Genomic DNA, 22116 nt, shown 5'->3' on the forward strand with positions numbered 1-22116 from the left:
CCTCAACCTTGTTCTTTGCACACATTGTGACTTCTGTTATTACTCTGTGCCCCCTGCTAGCTTTTGGTAACCCCAACTCTGCAGTCTTCTTACCATTTGCTTCCTTAATCCTACCCATGTGCTATAAGATTGAACTGAAGAAAATCATGAAGCTTGTGATTGGGTCCCCTCTATGTGTTGTCTTTGCTTCATTCCTCTTTAATCGATTCTCTGTTCCACTCACCATGGGAGATGTTTCCAAACTTTTTATCTTCTCAAATTTACTATGATCTTCCTCCCTCCATCCTTTCTGCCCAGAACCTGCTCTTATACTTCATTGAAGAATTGAGACCATTCACCAAGAGCTCCCTTGTCCTCATTTCACAGAACTCAAACATCTTCCTTCACTATTTCCTCCACTCAAATGAAAAGTTGGCCCTTCACCATGCAGAGGCCAGTCATCTAGCATCCTTAATGCCAGCCCCTCTTGCTTTCTCCGGAAGATTATGCCCCTGGTCATCCATTTTCTCTTGTCTTCAGTCTCCTTTCTGCTGCCTACAGACATGCTCAAGTCTCCCCCAGACTTAAAAATCTCCCACTTTGTCCCTCCTAGTTTTCATCTCATATCTATCCTTCTTTCTTAGATAACTCCTTGAGAAAGCCTCTCCCAGTTATCTCCATGACTCCTTTAACAACCCTTTCAGGCTTCCCTTATTATTTAACTCGGTTGGCCTGCTCAGCATTACCAGTCAACCTGAACTTGATTTCCAAATCTAGTGGCTGTTGGAAAGTCATTCCTGACCTTTCTGCAGCCTTTTTTGATGCTGTTGATCCCTCCCTCCTTCTGGGTACCACCTCTGCTGGGTTGTCATGACACCGATCTCTCCTGACTCTCTTTGTCTGTGGGAGCATGGTTACCTACTTTATGTGGGAGAGGGGAACTCTACTTAGGGCTGGGGATAAAAAAGAGAACAAAGATAGTTTCTCTTCTCACAGAGCAGATTTTAGCATTCCAGCCAGAAAGGAAGAATGCTTAGAGTCAAGCAATGGAGGGTCTTGTGGAAGAGCCAGGAGGCTGGGGTCCTTAGATCCAAGAGAAGATGGAAGAAGACACCAAGGGAGGAGAGGGTTAGGTTAAGAAAGGTTTTGAATGCCCTGGAGGCAGTGGGGAGCCACTGGGGTTTATTGGTCAAATCTTTTTTTTTTAGATTTTTGCAAGGCAAATGGGGTTAAGTGGCTTGCCCAAGGCCACACAGCTAGGTAATTATTAAGTGTCTGAGACAGATTTGAACCCAGGTATACCTGACTCCAAGGCCGGTGCTTTATCCACTACGCCACCTAGCCACCCTATTGGTCAAATCTTGATGGCTGACTGGAGGAGGGATTGAATTGGGGAACATCCTTGAGACTTGAGGTCAGTATTAGAGGAGAGGAAGGGGTGGATATTGGGGGAATGAAGAAGGTCATGACAACACTCCTAGGATGAGGGCCTGGAGCATGGAGTCACCCTCTACAGTAACAGGAAAGCTAGGAGGGGCTAGATAATGAGTTCTGTTTTGGATAGGTTGGATAGGGGGAGGGGAGAGGGAGGGAGGGAGGGAGGGAGAGAGAGAGAGAGAGAGAGAGAGAGAGAGAGAGAGAGAGAGAGAGAGAGAGAGGTGTGATAGTGTGATAGTGGGGATGGAATAATCAGGGGAGGGTTTTTTGAGCCTGGGGAACATTGAATATATATAAACACACACATGTGTAGGAATTAGAGAATGAGCTGTAAATGGAGAGGTTGAGAATAAGTGTTAGAGAGGGTCCATTGAAGAAAACAGAAGGAATGAGATAATTTGTGCAGGGGGAGGCATTTGCCTTGGTAAGAAGTGAGGCCACCTCTCCATGTGAAAGCAGGGTGAAGGTGGGGAGGGGACAGAAGAGAGTGATCAGAGATGAGGAAGAGGAAGCTCAGCCTGTGAACCTCTCCCCACTAACTCCCTGGGGGTCAGTTTTCAGTCTCCTGGACTTCTCAGCTGGATAGCCCTTCAGCATCTTAACTGAACATCCCATGCAGATTTTGTCCCTTCCCAGGGGCTCTCTTGCTTCTCCCAGGTCCCCAGCCTCTGAACCTCGGAATCCTCCTCTGTAGCACCCTCTCCCTTACCCCATGTCCTTGCTTCCCTCACAACATCTTCCATCTCTGGACCCCCTGCTCAGCCACCTCTGCAGTGCTTCTTGCCTGCTCCTTCCTCCATGCTACTCTGCTACCAAAGGGACCCTCCAAAGTGTGCCTTGCACCCCTTTGGTGAGCTCCAGGGTCCCCACTCCCTATTCCTCAGCATGAACCTCAGTTTCAGTCCTCTTGCACATTCCTTGCTTCCAGGTCCTCTGGGCTTCAGCTGCAGGGGTCCTGCTGCTTGCTCTTTGTCCGGTCCCTCCCTCCTCCTCTCCAGTGTTTGTGTGGGCAGCATGCCTGCCTCTTTCCCAGGCTCTACAGCTGCTCTTTCCCTCTGAGATTATCTCCCATCCGTTCTTTGTCTTGTATGTACCTTGTGGTTAACTGTTGTTTCCCATTAAAACAGAGGTTCTTGGGGGAGAAGTGACTTTTTATCTTTCTTTGGATCAGCTCTGATAATTGCTGGGGCAAAAAACACTTGGTAAATCCTTTTTGATTGCCTTGAGATTACCTCTTAGTTCTCTCTCTGGTCAGCTCTTAACTTTAATGCCACGTCTTCATTATCAAGGTGGGTGACTGTGGATGTAAAGTATTGTTTGCTCCCCTGATTAATACCTTGGTTAGCTTTGCTGAAATGTTCTTTCTTTCTTTTTAAATTTTTGTTTACATGGGATAGTTCTCTGGGCAACAGAGGGGTATATTTAGAATTAATTAGATGTAAAAACAAAAAATACCACTAAAAGTGAGATCACTTTTATTTTAATTGTCTCAAAAATTAAAAACTTGTTTTATAAAGTCTCTAAACCAACTATATATTCTCATCAAGGATTAGAAATGACATGCCCCTTGATCATTCTATAACAAGTCTTCTTTGTTCCTCTCATATTCTTTTCCTTTGTGCCTGTTAGGATATTGGGACACTGGAACAATTTGCTAGAATTTTATCCAGGATCATCTGTAGAGAAAAGTAAAGCATGTTCTTATGACTCTTTGAGAAGATATTTCTTGTTCTCATATTCACTATTATTTGTTTTCAGAAAGTTGAAGCTATTTTACAAGCATTTTGTATTGGATTTATCTGTAGTGTTGTCACAGAAGATAGCATGAAATAGATATTCCCATTTTCCCAGATGAGAAATCAAAAGTAGAAAGACATGCCATGGAATAACTGACATCCTTGTCTGCCCTCAGCTCATAAACTTCCTTACAGAAGTTAAACAGTTGATGGCTCAGGTCCTGTGCTAGGAATCCAGAGATCCGCTTCTGGTCTTATTCTTTCAGTTAACTAGTATGTAATATGATCGCAGAGTATTTATTTAATCCCTCTGTGACTCATTTTTCTCTCTGCATAATTTAGGCAGTAATTTATATAAAGATGTTGTAAGGATATAAGAATGGAACCTTGTATGTTTCCCCAGCAGATTTTAGAAATAACTTAAGACATTGTTGTTGGTTTCATAAATTTATGAATAGGAAAAATATTTTACCTTTTAAAAATCCGTGCTTTGATTTTATTTGAAAGAAATGACAGGTTAGGTTTATTATAATATCTCCTCTGACTCCCATGTTGGATTTGAACCCTCTAAAGAATAAATAATATATGAATCTATCTGAGCTCTTGTATGATGATACAGAAAGTAATAACTAATTAGACCTTCCAGTTTATCTTAATGATGACATTATTTTCACAATGTCACATGATTCTGATGGTGATTAGATGGGTAATTAATGCTGATTTTTGACTGGAAATTGATGCACCCTGCTTATAAAAGATCTAACTTTTAAAAATTGTCATAAGAACAACTATAAACATTTTTTCAACTAAGATTTTTGATCTTTAAATTTAAAAAACTAGTATTAGAAACTCTTGAACCAGTGGCTTTATTTTAGAAATGGTAGAGGTAGGATGATCAGCTGTGATTGACTTCCCTTTTCTCAGCAATGTAGTGACCCAAGAGAATATTATTCATCTTAAAGACAGAGCTGATGGTGTTTGATTACAGACCGAAGCATGCTTTTTTTTTTAACTTTGTTTTTCTTTGAGTTTCTTTTTTTTTTGCAGGGGTAGGGATTATGTTTACTTTTACAACATGACTATTGTGGTAATGTTTTTCATGACTGCATGTTTTTAACCTATATCAAATAACTTGGATTGGGTTGGGAGGAAGAGAGAGAATTTGGAACTCAGAGTTTTCAAAGTGAATGTTGAAATCTGTTTTTGCATGTAACCAGGAGAACAAAAAATAAAATAAAAAAAAAAAAGAAATCAATAAAGGTTTGGAGGTGACTTCTTTAAAAATACTACAACAGTGAGGAAAAAATTGACCTTTTAGTTCCATTTAGGCAATGTTGATCTGGCTTGATGGACCCCTGAGGGTCAGTGGATGGTTTTCAGGGGTTTCATGAATTTGGATGGAAAAAAAAATTACATCATTATGATGGATTTCCTTTGTAACCTATGCAGTTTATCTTAAACATTTAAACACATCATTCTAGAAAAGGGTCATAGGCTTCACCACATTGCCCAAGAGATCCATGATACAAAAAAAGGTTAAGAACTATTGCTCCTTTTTTTTAAACTAAGACCCTATAATAGAATAACTTTATATATTGACATAAATGTAAAGATTTACTGAAGACTGTGGAAATTCTTAAAGGGTTTTTGAGAATATGTGATTTTTTTTCTTCACCAAAGTTGGGATATTTGATATTCTGCTCTAATTTTGACAAAGCAAGATGTGGCACTGGGTAGTGAGAAGACTGTTTTTCTTTAATGTTTTATCTTTGAAAATCTCCTGTTTTCCTTTCTAGTTTCTTTTTCTAAAGAAGAGAACTATCAACTACTAAAATTTACAAATAAATCTTATCTGTTGGATAAAAGAGCTCAATATTATGTGTACTACGGTTTGATCGATATTCTCTTGGCTTACTGCTATGAGATCCGTGTTACTGAAGGAGAAAGTAATGTAAGTATGTGTTTATTTCTGTTGAACATTGCATGCCCCAACTAGACCAAAATGTCACCTGCCTGTTGGCAGAACCTGAAAACCAACTATTTGAATATGGTTCTAAACATGAAATTTGTACTCAGTGGCCTTTTCCAGCCATCTGTACTTGATCAGTGTAGGAATTAAAGTGGTTAGTAGCACAGTATCAGAAGCCTTCTGGGTTCTCTCAAATCCTGTCCATTGGTGAAGGATGGCCAGAGAGAAATTCTGGTCAGCCCAGCCAACGTTTGTTTGTCAGTTCCTGGGAAGGGAAGAGACCAAACTGAAGCTGTCACTGTCAGAGGGGGTGAAGACAGAGAGGCCATGTGCACAGGGATCAGGGACATCAGAACAAGGGATTCACACGTACGTGCAGAGTGAAGCAGAGCTGTGATTGTGTAGTGGAGGAATTGGCCTTGTTCCCCCAGACCCTGGTGGGCTGAACTGGGAGTCAAGGCCCCAGGCTCGCTCCAAGGAGAAACTCGCTGAGAAGTATAGCTTGGGAAGTGTGTGGAAGAATGATCTAAAGGATGTTAAAGGAAAATATCATTTCTGTTTTTTAAAAGTTACTTTTCACTTAGTTGTGTGAGTGTTTTCAATTAGAAGTTTCTTTTATCCTTGAGGTTTTTTCATTCCTTGTACCCCAAGTTAGACCTTAGTTCCCCTCCCCCAAGGCATCCCAATTACACTTTTAGAAATCAAATAATGTTGTAGTATATTCATTCAGTTTTGTTATGTGTGAGAATCCTGTGATAAAATCCTTGTGTAAGATAAATGATTGCTTAATAACTTTTTGGTTTTCAGAGTATTTTTTATGTATATTTTTTATATATACACATTACCTCATTTGATCCTTACAAGAATTCTGAGTAGAACAGAACTGAGCTTCAAAGAAGTGATTTTTTTCAGAGTTACTCATTACATATCAGGCAGCATGTGAACCAAGTCAAAAATTTGAATGATCCTATTTCTAGTGGGTTAAAAAATTCTGGAAGAACAAAAGTGAACCTCCAGATTTGGTTGTCTCACTACTAAGGCTCTATCATTTAGAAAAGCATATCATTGTTATTTTTCTTTGGTAGAGTTTGAATACGTCATTTCATAATTTTTATCATCATTTTTAAATGCTTTCTATTTCATAGTAACAAATTTTTTTTTTCAAATTCCTGTTTTATCCCTGTCGTGAACAAGGTTTGTTTGTCAAAATGCTTTAATAGTAATAGCACGGTTTAAAGTGCTTTATTTTCTAAAGACACTGCTGTTGGCTTCATCAATTTATGAAGAAGAAAAATCTTTTACATTTTAAGAAATCTGTGCTGTGATTTTATTTGAAAAAATGACAGGTTAGGTTTATTACAATATCTCCTCTGGCTCCCATTTTGGATTTGAAGTTTGCATGTTTGAAGGCATAATACTATAATCTGAGATTTGTAGAATCTACTGTTCTTTTAAATCTCAGCTATAGAAAGCTTTTTAGGGTTAGAAATAACACTTTAATAAAAAATCATAACAGCTGACAAGAAATGTGATGGTTTCTCTGGTGGGAGGTGTTGCTTTTGCAGGCACCAATAACTTTTCAAGGACAAAGACTGAGTAGGCACTTTATTTTAGTTACTGCTTCTAAAGTCTTAGTTCAACCAATCTGTTTTGGGACACTTAGCAATAGAAACATTTTATTGTTCCTTCATCCTTTCCATAAAATAAGTAGAAATTATGTTCCTAGGAGTGTACCCATTACTAAATTTATTCAAACAATTAGTTGCTGAGGTAAAATATGTTAAATCTTAAGTATCAAATACCCTTATACTGATTTTGTCAACTGGCATTAAAAAACAAAAATAGCCCTCTATGTCTTTAAATAATGGAAGTATGGCATAATGCATTGAATTAAAAATCAAAATACTTAATGCTGTCAATAAACTGTGTTTCACTAACCTCAGAGAATTAACCCTGCAGAGGGCTGGTAGAGGGGCCTGGTAGACAGTAATTCCCTTTTGTCAGGATTGTTTTAAAATGAAGGGTGGGATGATTGCTGTCCTTCACCTCTCTTCTGAATGAGTCTGAAGTTGGTCTGGTTGCCAACAAAGTGGACTCATTCCTGTGAAAAAATCTGTTTTTTCTTTGGAAAGAATTAGGTTGGAATGTGAAGGTCTTCTTACAGGAAAGTTTTGGTATGAAGTGGTAACTGGGACCTTATTCCAATATGATGATATTCGTCTTTAGAATATTGAACAAAAAGTGCAAGGAAATCCTTGTTATTTTTTAAGAACTGATTAAGAGATTTCTTTGTTACAGTAGAAACTTTCTTTCCTAATTGAAATGAAAAGATAAGGAAGTGTTTTTTTTTTCAAACATTTATAATTCAGGCAATTTATCATTCAAGGAATGGGGTCTACTATTGCTGTACTGGTGTCCATAGCCATATTTTTATTCTGTAATCCTGTGAACTTGTTAATTCTTGAGCTTTCCAAAAACTATGACATAGCTATAGTCTTAAAAACTTAATGTTCTGTTGTTGTCATTTCTTTACATCCATTTATATATGCATTTACTTTACTTTTAAATGATTTGATATAAGACAAAGACATTTTTCTCTCCTAACCAAATAAAGGTTGAATCTCCATGGAATATCAGAAAACTGAGTGGAACACTGTCTTGGTTTGAGGTAAGATTTTCTGATGCTTATAAGCTCATATTTCTTTTTTTTTTTTTTTTTTGCAAGGCAAATGGGGTTAAGTGGCTTGCCCAAGGCCACACAGCTAGGTCATTACTAAGTGTCTGAGATCGGATTTGAACCCAGGTACTCCTGATTCCAGGGCCGGTGCTTTATCCACTGTGCCACCTAGCCGCCCCTCAAGCTCATATTTCTACACAAAGAGATTAGAGACTATTTTAGTTGACTAATTCTCCCTTTTTTAAAAATAGAAATTGCATTTTGCAAGTTCTCTTAATATATTTGTGCCACATCTTAGTACCAATAGTTCATAACATTTAAGCAAGAATCCTTTATGAGAAGCACCTAGTTCAGTTTCCTGCATCTTATAATATAAGTTAGGGAGTCTGAAGAAGGAAGGTTATTTGAAGTAATGGAAGTGATTGAAAACAGGTAGTGTTATTTGATGACATGAGTTTTAAGGAAGATTGAAAACATTAGTGGAGAGGATTGGAGGAGCAAGAGTCCTCATGGTGAGATGAAGGTTATATATGCTGGTTCAGAGACAGAGGGCAAACATGCACAAACCTGAAACTGTGTTCATACACATGGAGTGGAACATAAAAACTCTGCCCCAATTCTAACGTTTTAGAATAGCACTTTATCCTTTTTAAAGCCATCTTCCAATTTTGGGGGGGGAGATTTGGACTCTTAGGATTGTAAGAATCATGGGACTTTATGAAGTCTACTGTAAGAAACATTGATCTGATTCAGTAAATGATGTTCAGAGAAGTGTGGAGACACAGGTTTTTGAGAAAATCGCTCTTACTTCATATGCAAGATACATTTATTGGAAGGCAAGACTGAAAGTTGACAAAAAGATTTGGCATGATGACTCTGAGAATGTAAGAAGTAGGTGGAATCTGAGCAATATCTTTTAACTGAATTTTTATTTTCCTGTCCAATTTTTTTTTTAAGATTTTTCAAGGCAATGGGGTTAAGTGGCTTGCCCATGGCCACACGGCTAGGTAATTATTAAGTGTCTGAGGCTGGATTTGAACCCAGGTACTCCTGACTCCAAGACCGGTGCTCTATGCACTGCGCCTCCTAGCTGCCCCTTTTCCTGTCCAATTTCAAAGATAAAGCATTGTATTGCTGACTTGAAATTTGGTGTGCATATGCACCCTCCCCCCCTCCCTACATGCCCCTACCTTTTTGGAAAAGGCAGTTGGGGGTTAAGTGACTTGACTTGAACAGGATCTCACTATATTTCAGGCTGGATTTGAACTCAGATATTCCTGATTCCATATCTCTATCTACAGTACCATCTAGCTGCCTAGATGGTCATAGAGTGACTATCCTATGACACTCATTTCCTCTAACAAAATAAATTATGAGATTTCTTATCAAGGTTAACAGTGAATATAATACATAAGGAGATTTATGTCCCCATCTGCAATATTTATAATTTTACATAAATTAAACATAAATCATTTTCAAAAGATCTCATGTACATATATGTTCTGCAATGTCATATGTTTTAAATTTCTTTATAGTATTTTAAGAGTCCATGACATAATTATACTTTGGAAAGAGCAGATATAATTATAGCACTTTTATAAGAAGAATAATAAATATATATTTGATTATAAAAAGTGAAAATATTCTCAATTCAAAACTGCTAGTATTTTTGTGTACTTTATTTGGTAGTAATCCTCATGTTTTTAGATTTTTTTAAAATGAAAATCATGCTATTTGTTTAAGGGTTTTTATGTAATATTTTCTGGAAATTAATAGCTTTCAATGACAATTGACAGAGTTGGAATAATATTCATGAAATCCTGGTTTCTTTTGGAAGAAGAGTGTTATGTTACCCACTTTATCGACATTTCAAGCTGGTGACAAAAGCCCACATTGATACAGTGAAGATATTACAATTAGGTAAGATGCTTTTTTCTGTATGCAAAAATGGGAGAGATTCTCTGATCTTTCAATAAAGTGGGAGATTCTAAACCTTTAATCCTTGAGAAATCAGTTAAGTTGTTCTTAAAAATAGTGTGAAGATATTTATTGTATTATTTCTGTCCTTGCGTGGTATTCTACTTTACACCCTTTTTTTTTCAAGTTAGATGGTATGGATTGTATAATATGCTTACCTATTTATTTCCCCTTGGTGAATCTTGTTGCCTCTTTAGTGACTTTATATCTAAGTGATGCTTCAAATATTTGTGGTTCCATCATATGGGTATTCCCTCTACCCTTGTATGTCATAATTCTTCATTGACTTTGTAAACAATTTCCAAGAATAAATGTGAAGAAAACCAGGTTATCGCCACACTTGTTCATGAGGGAATTTTACTGCTGAAGCTTGAGCTTTACTGGCACAACCTTTGAACATTTGGGGTCACCGCCATATGAGGAATGAGTTGTATCCTGGACTTTGGAGATTGGAAAATAACCAGGGTTATGTTATTTAATATCAACAACAGTAATTTACCTTATATTTGACTAATTTTGTGCACACATGTGTTCCCCCCCACACACACTGCACTTTTTAAAATTTTTTTATAGAGTTGCAACAAGCAGAATCAACTGGGTCTGTGAAGGTTTTGGGTAAATTAAAGGGCAAATGAAATTTTATTTTTTGAATACCAGTGTAAGACATTATATTTTTTTTTGGATGGGAAAAATACATCTTTATTTCAATAAATTGATTTCTTCACAATCTTATATATTTTATGAATTTAAAAACATTAAGAGTCCATAGGTTTCATCAGACTGCCAATGGGTTCCTAACTCAAAAAGGTTTAGGAACCCCGATCTTTATTTTTTTTATTTTTATTTTTATTTTTATTTATTTTTTATTTTATTTTATTTTTTTAAAATTTTTATTAAAGATATTATTTGAGTTTTACAGTTTTCCCCCAATCTTGCTTCCCTCCGGCCCCACCCCCACCCCACAGATAGCACTCCGTCAGTCTTTACTTTGTTTCCATGTTGTACCTCCATCCAAATTGGGTGTGATGAGAGAGAAATCATATCCTTAAAGAGAACAGAATTCTCAGAGGTAACCAGATCAAACCATAAGACATCTGGGTTTTTTTTTTTTCCGAATTAAAGGGAATAGTCCTTGTACTTTGTTCAAACTCCACAGCTCCTTATCTGGATACAGATGGTACTCTCCTTTTCAGACAGCCCAAAATTGTTCCCAATTGTTGCGCTGATAGAATGAGCGAGTCCTTCAAGGTTGAACATCACTCCCATGTTGCTCTTAAGGTGTACAGTGTTTTTCTGGTTCTGCTCATCTCACTCAGCATCAGTTCATGCAAATCCCTCCAGGTTTCCCTGAAATCCCGTCCCTCCTGATTTCTAATAGAACAGTAGTATTCCATGACATACATATACCTCAGTTTGCTAAACCATTCCCCAATTGAAGGACATTTACTGGATTTCCAATTCTTTGCCACCACAAACAGGGCTGCTATAAATATTTTTGTACAAGTAATGTTTTTACCCTTTTTCCTCATCTCTTCAGGGTATAGACCCAGTAGTGGTATTGCTGGGTCAAAGGGTATGCACATTTTTGTTGCCCTTTGGCCATAGTTCCAAATAGCTCTCCAGAAGGGTTGGATGAGTTCACAGCTCCACCAACAGTGTAATAGTGTCCCAGATTTTCCACATCCCTTCCAACAATGATCATTATCCTTCCTGGTCATACTGGCCAATCTGAGAGGTGTGAGGTGGTACCTCAATGAAGCTTTAATTTGCATTTCTCTAATAATTAATGATTTAGAGGATTTTTTCATATGGCTATGGATTGCTTTGATCTCCTCATCTGTAAATTGCCTTTGCATATCCTTTGACCATTTGTGAATTGGGGAATGGCTTTTTGTTTTAAAAATATGACTCAGTTCTCTGTATATTTTAGGAATGAGTTCTTTGTCAGAATCATTAGTTGTAAAGATTGTTTCCCAATTTACTACTTTTCTTTTGATTTTGATTACATTGGTTTTACCTGTGCAAAAACTTTTTAATTTAATGTAATCGAAATCATCTAATTGGTTTTTAGTGATGTTCTCCAACTCTTCCTTAGTCATAAACTGTTCCCCTTTCCATAGATCTGACAGGTAGACTAGTCCTTGATCTTCTAATTTGCTTATAGTATTGTTTTTTATGTCTATGTCCTGTAACCATTTGGATCTTATCTTGGTAAAGGGTGTGAGGTGTTGGTCTAATCTAAGTTTCTTCCAAAGACATTATCTTTATCCTTATGTTTTAGCCTGTCTCTAATGTTGATTTATAAACCAGAGTTCTTCAGTTTTGACAGCGCTGTTCCTATTCTCCATAGCAGATATGTATGTCATTATACCTTTCAAATGTAGTCTGGGCCAGATGACCTGACCTGAGCCTATTAGGGTGTGCACACACACATATACACAGAGAAACATAAGCATATGAGCATATCTATATATAATTGTATTTATATGTGTACATATGCATTTTTTTTTTAGTCAACAACAGTCTTTTTTTTTTCCACTCCTAGCTCCCTCTCTCCAGTCCCCTAATGAAGGAAAAAAGCCTTTGTTATGAGTCAAATAAAGCAAAGTTTCTTTATTGCATCTCAAAAGAAAGGTCTCATTCCTGTGCTCTGAGTCCTTTGCCTTTGTCAGAAGGGAGTGGCAGTTTACTCATAAGTCACTATCATTACAGTGATTGATGTATGTTTGATTTGATGGCAATGCTCCTTGTTTTCCAGTTCTTTTATTGAAAATCATACCTTTTGTTTAAGGGCTTTTCTTCATGTAATATCTTCTGGAAATTAATAACTTTCAATGAAAATGAACAAAGTTGGAATAATGTTCCTAATTCTTTCACAGTTAATTGTCTTACACATATTTTGATTTTTTCCTATAATTTATTCTACTGGTTCAGTTCATTTCACTTTGTATCAGTCATCTAAGTCTTCCTCAGCTTCTATGGAAACCATCTTCATTATTTCTTTTTTTTTTTTTTTTTACAAAGCAATGGGGTTAAGTGACTTTCCCAAGGTCACACAGCTAGGTAATTATGTGTCTGATGTTGAATTTGAACTCAGGTCCTCCTGCCTCCAGGACTGGTGCTCTATCTACTGCACCACCTAGTTGCCCCTCCATTATTTCTTATACCCCAATAATATTCTATTTGTTCACATACCATAATTTGTTCAGCCATTCTCTAATTGATAGGTATTCCCTCAGATTTCCATTCTTTACTACCTCAAAAAGAGCCATAAATATTTTTAGTATATCTTTAGGGTTTCTTTTGTTTAGGACTTATTTTCGTTTTAAAAGTAATTAGTAGTTGTGATTACTGTAGTATGAACAAATAGAATAAAATGATCTTATAATGAAGTGTTTAAAACTTATTTCATTGTTGAAATTCAAACAGTCATTGTATACAGATAGACGTAACTATTCTCATTATTTTCTTTCATAGAATAAAACTATTATCCTCCAAAGGGAAAAGGTAGTCATCAGAATTTACATTTCATATATACATGCACATGTGTAATTTGAAATTTTTATAAACTGATTTTAATTTGATCAGGCTAGCAAAATTTTGTATAAACTAACCCTAGACTGATACAAAATATTGGTGGTTTTTTATTTTTCCAAAATCCCAGGTGAGACATTGAATGAAATGATAGGGTTTTCATTTTTATCTTTGGTGTAATTGGGAATTGCTATTTTGGGAATTAGACTTGATTTTCCCCCCTCAGTTTGACTTATTTCACTCTGCAAAAGTTCTTATTACTTAACATTCACTGAAATTGTCTCTGTCATTTTTTATGGCACAATATTTCAATTCACTGTTTGTTTAGACATTCTTCATTTGTTTAAGAAAATATCTATACTATTTACCTTCAATTGTCAGATTATTTATTTATTTTTGGGGGGTTTTTGTTTTGACTTCTTTAATTCCTTTTTTTTTGGATTAAAAGGTTTGTTCCCCTTATTATCCTCCCTCTAAGCCCTCCTCCTTTTCTTATGACTTCGATGTTCAAATTCTGAGAGTGTATTTATGCTCAACTCTCCTTTGTCTGTTTTAAATGAGGAGCTTCTTCTGTTGCCCAAACCTCCTACCCCTTAGTTAGCATTTATATCCTCTTCTCATGCACCCCAATTAGAAAAAAATCACAAGTTCTCTCTGTTGTAAGTTATATTCCTTTAACACTGCCCCCCCCATAACAATCCATCCTCGAGACACCCTCAGTACCCTTAGAGTAATTAACATTCGGAAATGTTAGCATTATATCATTGTATAAATTCTTCCGTTTGCTCAAATAAATTCTATTTTCTATATTTCTCTGGAGTCATTTTTATATTCACAGTTCCATTTCAGCTTCAGATGCCCTTGAAAGTCCTTAATTCATTATAGGTCTGTTTTTTTCCCTGTTGGATGATATGCTAGACTTTGAAGAGTAAAGTATTCTGGGTTATAAGCCTATAACTGTTGTTGTAATATGGTATTCCAAAATCTCCTCTCTTTTGTAGTGGAAGTTGCTGGGTCTTGTGTGCACCTTACTGTGGCTTTGGGGTACCAGAATGGCTTTTTTTCAGGATGCTTATGACATCTTTCTTTGTTATGGATTTTGATTATGACATTCCTAGGATTTTTCTTTATGGGGTTCTTTTCAGGAGTTGATCTGGATGTTTTCTTTTTTTTAATTTTATCCTCTGATTGTATAGTTTTTGGATAATTTTCACTTAAGAATACTTGAACTGTCATTAAGACTTTTTTTTAATCATTGTTTTCAGAGAATCCAGTGATTCTTTTTTTTATTGCAAGGCAATTGGTCAAGTAATTTGCCCAAGGTCACACAGCTAAGTAATTATTAAGTGTCTGAAGCTGGATTTGAACTCAGGCCCTCCTTACCTCAGGGCTGATGCTTTGTCCACTGCACCACCTAGCTGCCCCAAGCCTAATGATTCTTAAATCATATCTCCTTAACTTGTTTTCTAGGTCTGTAGTTTCTGGTGTCAGATAGTTTACATTTTTTGTCTCTTTTTCAATCTTTTAGTATTATTTAAATATTTATTTGTATCCCATGGAGTCATGATTTCTTTTTGATCTTAGATGGTTTTTAGGAAGTCTATTAATAAATGTAGTTTTGCTACTTTCTGAAGCTGTTTGTTCTCATTCATATTTTTTCTTCCAGAATTTTTTTTTTTTTTAGACTCTCTTGCCATTTTTTCCCCTTCTATTCACATAGTCCTCGTGAAAAGATTTATTTTGGTCCTTCGAGTCCGTTTGTGGTTCTTCCAGTGTTGCTCTCTCATGCTTTGGGGGGATTTTGACATCCGTAAATATTTTTTGCTGGTTGGGGTCTTCTTTGGTTTATTGGTCTCTTTAGCTTTAGTTGTAGAATCAGGGTCATTCTCTGTGCCTTGTGTGACCACTTGGATTCCTCCACCGACTTCCACCTCTTGGAGTCAGACTCCCTGAGATCTTGGTGTGTTGGGGGTCCAAGTGTGTCAGGCAGAGCCCTGGAAACCTTAGATTCTTAGTGTTGCTGCCCTGTTCACATTGCCAGGGGCCTCTTCCCCCCTTAACTCTGTGCTGCCGGGTAAGTCGTGGTGCCTCTTGAGGGTTCCAGGGGCATGCCCATGTCACCTGGTTGATGGAGGCCCAACCCTCAGGATGAGGTGCTCACATGTGCACACCCATGCATACACACATGCAGGTGCGTACCTTGGTCACTCAGCTTGAAGGGCAGAGTGGAGTGGGGGGGAGCCAGCTGCCCTCTCAAGAGCCCAGTTCTGTTTCTACCCCAACTTTTTCTTTGCTAAGTGCCACTGACTGGTTCTTGACCTTCTCAGAGCAGAGAGAGTCCCCTGTAAGTGGGTGGCTGCTCTAAGCAGGCCACCCCAGAGGGAAGGGTGCCGGGCAGCGTCACTCTGAGTGGAGCTGAAAGAGCCTGGCAATTTTACTTGTTTTTTTCTTTTCTTCATTATAGAAAACAAGCTGAGGGGACATTTGTTAGTTCATCCCCTCGTGGCTCCCTCCCCCTGGGGACAGGGATGATGTTCTTCTCCTTGTGGGCGGCAGTGTGTATTTTGTCCCAGCACTGGCTGGTTCCGGGCCCATTGTCTCTGGAGCAGGTGAACTATAGTTGGGGGCGCTGACTGGCTCCCCTGGCGTGGACCTGCCAGGAGTGCTCGCAGGGCAGGGCAGCTAAGGACCATTGACCTCAGAGCAGTCACTGTTGCTGTTGGAGTCATTGCTCCTTCTCACTCTCCGCGACATCCACAATGTGCCTTTGTTCCATAGTTTTCCTTGGAAATATAACTTGTCTTCTCTTGGACATTTGAAAATAAAGGAGAACAGGCAGAAAGGGAGAAGCTTTTGTAAGTATCCTATTAATTTTCACTCTTATCTGTGTATTGGATTCTGGGTGACCTCTTTTTAACTACTTATTAGATGTGATTTATATTCTGGTTAATCCTCATTCCTTTTTTGTATTAATATTTACATTTCATTATAGTTTGAAATGGTATTACTCTCACCCTAGGCCCATAAAACCCTACAATTTAATAAAATACAATTTAAGATATACCATTGTCCCCTTTAGAACATATATTTTAGCACATACCATTCCTAAAAATGCTTGCATTATTAAAGCACTTGAAGTATTCTGCTACAGTCTTGATTTTTCTGGCCATTATAGATGTGTGTGTATAAATATATGTCTGCAAATTTCATTTTTTCTCTGAAGTAGTGTTTTCTTGTTTAAATTAAATTTTCTGTTTAAAATAGCACAAATGTTTGAGAGCGATCTTGAAATTGCTTTGTCCTAGAGACATTTTAAAAAGGCTAATGAATTAACCTTTTGCATAGCAAATTTACCTTATTTGAGAAGACAGTTTCAGAAGACTGGTCCTTGTCACTTGTTAATAGCTGGTTTGTCATTTTTTTCCTTAGAGAACTAACAGTCGTATTTGAGTTAATGTAAAGTTTTGTAGAGACTACTCTCTTCCAAACTATTCAGAATATGGTAATTTTTTCTCTTTTAAATTAATTCCAAAAGTAAATGCAATTCTGTCTAAGCTTAATTCAATTCAGTAACCATTTATTAAGCACTGGCCTCATGCCAGGCGCTGTGGCGAGGACCTCAGGGACACCAAAGGAGCTAAAGGGCAGTCCTGGCCTTCCAGGAACTTCCACTCTAGCCAGGGAGACAGCCAGTGTATCTGGAGCAGGTCTCTACAGGATACCTAGGAAATCATCAAGAGAGGGAAAGTTCTGGAATTGCGAAGGAGTCAAGGAGGCTTCCTTCTGGAAAGAAAGGACTTAATTGGGGGGCTCAAGGAAGCCTGGGTGTTGGGAGAGGGAGAGGATGGAGAGCATTTTAGGCCTGAGATGAGAAGCTAGGGAGAAGACTCTGGTCATGACATTCAAGGGTTAAATTGACTCCCCACTCTCTACTGGATGAAGCCAGATTCCTCATTTTTGAAGCCCTTGAGGTTCTGGTCCCCACATTTTATCTCCAGACCCTGGTTCCCTCTCCCTGTTCTTACAGTGACTGTGTCTGTTAGAGTTTTATTTTTCCTTTTCTGCTTTACCCCCAAATCACTCAACTGTTAAGATAACATTCCAATAAAATATTTGTCATGAAAGATAGAGAGTCACAGTCTGAGTGGTTCTTCCCCACTGAAAGGGGGGGGTGTGTGTGCCCCATCTGGTGGATTATGCCTTTGCCTCTGTATATTATCTTGTGCAGGTGGGACCAGTGATGATGCTGTCATTAGTTTAGAGTGCTTTTATAAGTCATTAATTTCCAAATCAGAAAAATCCTTTATCAAAGGTTAGATCCTGGTTTGGGATTAAGAAAATGTAGCCACTCCAGCTCTCCCACAGCTGAATTACTGTGCTGAAGCACTTGGCTTCTCTCCCTTCCCTGGATGCCCTTCCTGGCCTTCCATCCATGTCCTCTCCTGTAGATCCTTCTCCTTAGTCAAGGCCTTCCCCAAGGGCCATCTCTGTGAAGACTTAGCTCATTGCCTTTCGAGGTACGGCACTTGTTAGAATGTGCCTTGGAGGTTTCTGGGTACTTGAGCTCTTGCTCAGTTACAATCTTGAAGTCGTGGACTGGTTTCCTCATCTTTCTAGTATCCTGTTAAATGATTTTAATATTTTGTCAACCAGCATTTTTTTAAGGTGTGCCTATGATCTGGGGATTGTGCTAAGAACTAGGATACAAAAAAGGCAAAAACACAGCCAGCCTTTTAGTGTAGGAGGAAATGTGAGAAAAATTGCAGATATAAAAGAAAATATGAGGGAGTCATGGATTGTTTTGCTCCTAATACTTTCTCATGAAATAGAAATATCTTTTCCACCTAACCGCATAGTTACTAAGAGGTTAAAATTTATGGTTAAAAGTCACAAAAGAATTGACCTATCTTCCTTCCCTCCACCCTTCACTTCCCTCTCCCCCTCTTTCCCATCTCTCCCTTCCTTGTTTCTCTTTTCCACTTTCTTCCCTCCTTATGGTTTTGACTGTGAAATTGGTTATCAGGTTGTAAAAAATTAATTTAAATTATTTCTTTCATCCACTCTTTTAATAAAGTTTACAAAATTATTTTTTGCTAAATCATTGCCATTATATGATGAGTAGTATGATTTTGTGACATTTCTTTAGGTAGACTATTTTAAGAATATAAAATGAATAAAAACTAATACAGCCAGGATTCCCCCAAAGAACCAATTTCCATTAATGTTGCTGATTTAGTGAGAAAAATAAGAAAAAAAGATGGGGTGTGATGATTTCCTGAGTTTCAGTGTGCTGTGCAGATTTGGTATCCACACTAAGTTTGGCATTAGTCTGTGAAGATGGGGACCAAGGAGGGGCAACCTGGGCCAAGCCCAGACTGGAAATAGGCAGGTCAGGATGTCCTTGCTAGTCTAGGATCAGGTCCATGAGATCTAGCTGGGCTGAGTCAGAGAGAGAGAGAGAGACAGAGACAGACAGACAGACAGACAGACAGACAGACAGACAGACACAGACACGAGAAATGAAATAATTTTTCATCTAAGATTTTAAAAATGAGAGACTTCTTTGATTTTTAGCAAAATAATATAATCTGATAAAATGGTTTGTTATCTATTTTATAATTACCTTTTTTCTGATATTGATGTATATATTTTCAAGCTATAAGAAATAAAAAGAAAGTCTTTATAGGATTTGTATAAAAGGAGATTTGTGATCATTTGTTTTTTCCTTCTAGAAATGATTTTTAAATATTATTTTGTCTTTTATGCCCTTTTCTCAGCCATCCTTTTCCATTGTGCTGTGGTTTCATGCTGTTGACTGCTGCTGCTGCCGCCGCCTCCCCCTCCTCCCGGATGCCCTCTCTCTTCCCCAGGCTCCCATGATTCTGTTCTCAACTGATCCTCTGCCAGTCTACTAGAATCTTCTGTCTTTTCCCCGGACACCTGAGTATCTGGAGGCTCTGTCCTTATTGCTTTGCAGTTCCTTCCTTGGTGTCATCTGCTCACATGGATTCACTTATTTCTTCTGAATCAGTTTCTGTCTAGCCCCTGGTAATTCTTGATCTCCACTTGGGGTTCCTCCACCAGGGTGTCTTCTCTAGACATCTCAAACTCACTGTGTCCAGTCTAGACCTAATGAGCTTCCTTCTGCCCCAAACTGATTCTTCCTCCAAAGATTTTCTATTAAGGGTTGCGTCATCCACTCAGACATACAAGTTTGCAAGCTCACATTGTTTCCATCCTCAACTTTTCCTTTTCCTTCTTTGAGCTCAAATTTATTTAATCCTCTGCTAATACTCATCAGTTCTGCCTGCACAGCCATTCTTGGACCTTTCTCTTTCTCTCTGCTTACACAGCCACTGCCTCCATTAGACCCTTATCACTTGTCATCTCTGAGGCTGAGCTCCAATTCCACCTTCCTCCCCAACTCACTTTGGATCTCCTTTAGACACACTTTTATATGGACACTTTGTCCCCTGCAGTCAACTGAAAATTTCTGTAGGTCAGGGATTATCTGTCTTGGTTTCCCCTGTGCCTAAAATATTGTGACACAGAGGTTCTTACTAAATGCTTGTTTATTGATGGATTGGCTCTTATGTTAGCTTTCTAATCATTCCAGTCTCTTCCCACTCCAGAAAACAGCTTCCTAAGGTTTAAGTTTAACTGTGTCACTTCTCTTCCCCAAAACCTTCAGTATCTCCCTGTTTCCTCCAAAATAAAGTGCTATTTTCCACCTGACTTAAGATTTTTCTAAAGACTGATTTCAAGGAACTGTTCTAGCCTCAACTCCTATATTCTTTTCCCACACATTCTACCTCCTAGCTCTCTGCCTTCATAAACACTGGCCCTCAAAGCCTAGAATCCACACATGCTCAGTTCAGATCCTTCCCTCGTTTGCACTCTCTTCCTCCACAGATGAATTGGCATTTATCTGTTTACTTGTTGTAGCTTCTCAGAAAAAAAAAAAGGTATTCTCCTTGTTTGGGGCTTTGTATTCCCAGGGACTATCTCCATGCCTTACATGTAGATGTTTTTTAGTTTTTGCAAGGCAATGGGGTTAAGTGGCTTGCCCAAGGCCACACAGCTAGGTAATTATTAAGTGTCTGAGACCAGATTTGAACCCAAGTACTCCTGACTTCAGGGCCCACGCTCTATCCACTGTGCCACCTAGCTGACCCTTCATGTAGATTTTTTTTTTTAGGTTTTTGCAAGGCAAACGGGGTTAAGTGGCTTGCCCAAGGCCACACAGCTAGGTAATTATTAAGTGTCTGAGACCGGATTTGAACCCAGGTACTCCTGACTCCAAGGCCAGTGCTTTATCCACTATACCACCTAGCTGCCCCCCATGTAGATGTTTCTTAATAAATGCTTGTTGTTTAATGTGTTATAAAATATAAGGGCTTAAAATTGCCATATATATTTAGAAGCTCTTATAATATTTTGTGTATGTTTTATTGATAGTAATTTGACTTGTATGTTTTCTCACCAGTGGCCTTAAATTATCACATTTTCCTTTATTAATTTTGATTAATTTGCCAAGGCTTTTAATTTCCCCAACACCCCTTTTTTGGATATTCAAATTATATAATTAGATGATCTTTCAGTTGCTTTTAGATGATTCATTAGAGGACATAGAATAACATTCTTTAATAGGAAAATAATTTCCCAAATTTACCATGTCCTAATAAGTCCTTTTTGATCTGTGATCTTTTGCTAGAAATGAGACTATTACTAAGATTGAGGTTAAAATAATTCATAGTGTATCAGCCAGTTTTATTGTCCAAACATATTTCTAAAGAATACATTACACAGACATAACCATAGGTACATTTAAAAGAGTTGGAAGAGTTTATTTGTATTTTGGAGTGATTTTATTTAAAAATTCTCTCTGTAAACTATTAGCCAAATCATCAATAGTGACTCAGCCCTTATTCAGCATCAGTTCATTCTCACCATCCTATTTTCTTGGAAGCTCTAAAGGGCAGGAGGATTAGGCACCCCAGTAAAATACATAGGTGTCAGCTGCATAATGTGAATATTGAAAATAAAGGTAGAAACTAGAACAACTTAGTTGTGCCTTGGACAGGGTCTGGTGCCTTTTGGGATTAGTTGACACTTGCATCCTTCATAACTGATTTAAAAGCCCACTAAAGCATGCCCAGATCTTGGACCTAGACAGTCTGTTATTGCTTGCAGTTAAGACCCTTCAGGGTACCTTGCTGGTCATTATGACAATGCCTGTTGTCTCCCCAAGAAGTCATTTTATAAAGCCTGATTCCAAACAGCCAGTTTGACCTAATTTAGAACCATCTGAACTTGTTTCACATCTACAATCAGACTATAAGACTGATAGAAATTAACCCAGGAAGTCATTTGATCTGTCAGAAACTTTAAAATGTGCCTTTCTTGGGCCCCTTCCAATCTTAGGAAAAACTAGTGAGAGAGCAGCTAGATCAAGTATTTGGAATCATCAGGTAGGATTAACCCTACAACTTGTTATACGGCAAGATTGATACATACATACATACATACATACATACATACATACATACATATATATATATATATTCATGAATACTATATATCTAGTTTTAAGAACTCTGTTTTCTCTAAAATAAATTGTTCTTGCCTGTGTATGTTTTGTTTCTGTGGACAAAGTTAACGTAAGGGAAGAACAATCAATTTAGTTGGAATCCTTTGCCTGTTAAGTTGATGCATTGTGGAAAATCTTACCATGAAAATAGTTACTTACCTCAGTTAATATCCTAGTTTGCTTAGCTTGGAGTAGTCATTTATTTATTAAATTCTTA

General features: G+C 37.8%; 1 protein-coding gene across 1 annotated transcript in view; it reads left to right on the forward strand.

Moving 5' to 3' along the window:
• Nucleotides 1-22116, forward strand: part of LOC141496306 (protein SHQ1 homolog) — a 104313-nt gene that overhangs the window by 39949 nt on the left and 42248 nt on the right. Inside the window, exons 7-9 of the mRNA XM_074198718.1 lie at nt 4949-5103; nt 7736-7789; nt 9595-9718. Of these exons, the coding sequence (XP_074054819.1) occupies nt 4949-5103; nt 7736-7789; nt 9595-9718 (333 nt within the window). The remainder of the gene's footprint in view (nt 1-4948; nt 5104-7735; nt 7790-9594; nt 9719-22116) is intronic.

This window comes from Macrotis lagotis, chromosome 8 (assembly GCF_037893015.1).
Source record: "Macrotis lagotis isolate mMagLag1 chromosome 8, bilby.v1.9.chrom.fasta, whole genome shotgun sequence".
In the NCBI taxonomy this organism is placed as follows: domain Eukaryota; kingdom Metazoa; phylum Chordata; class Mammalia; order Peramelemorphia; family Peramelidae; genus Macrotis; species Macrotis lagotis.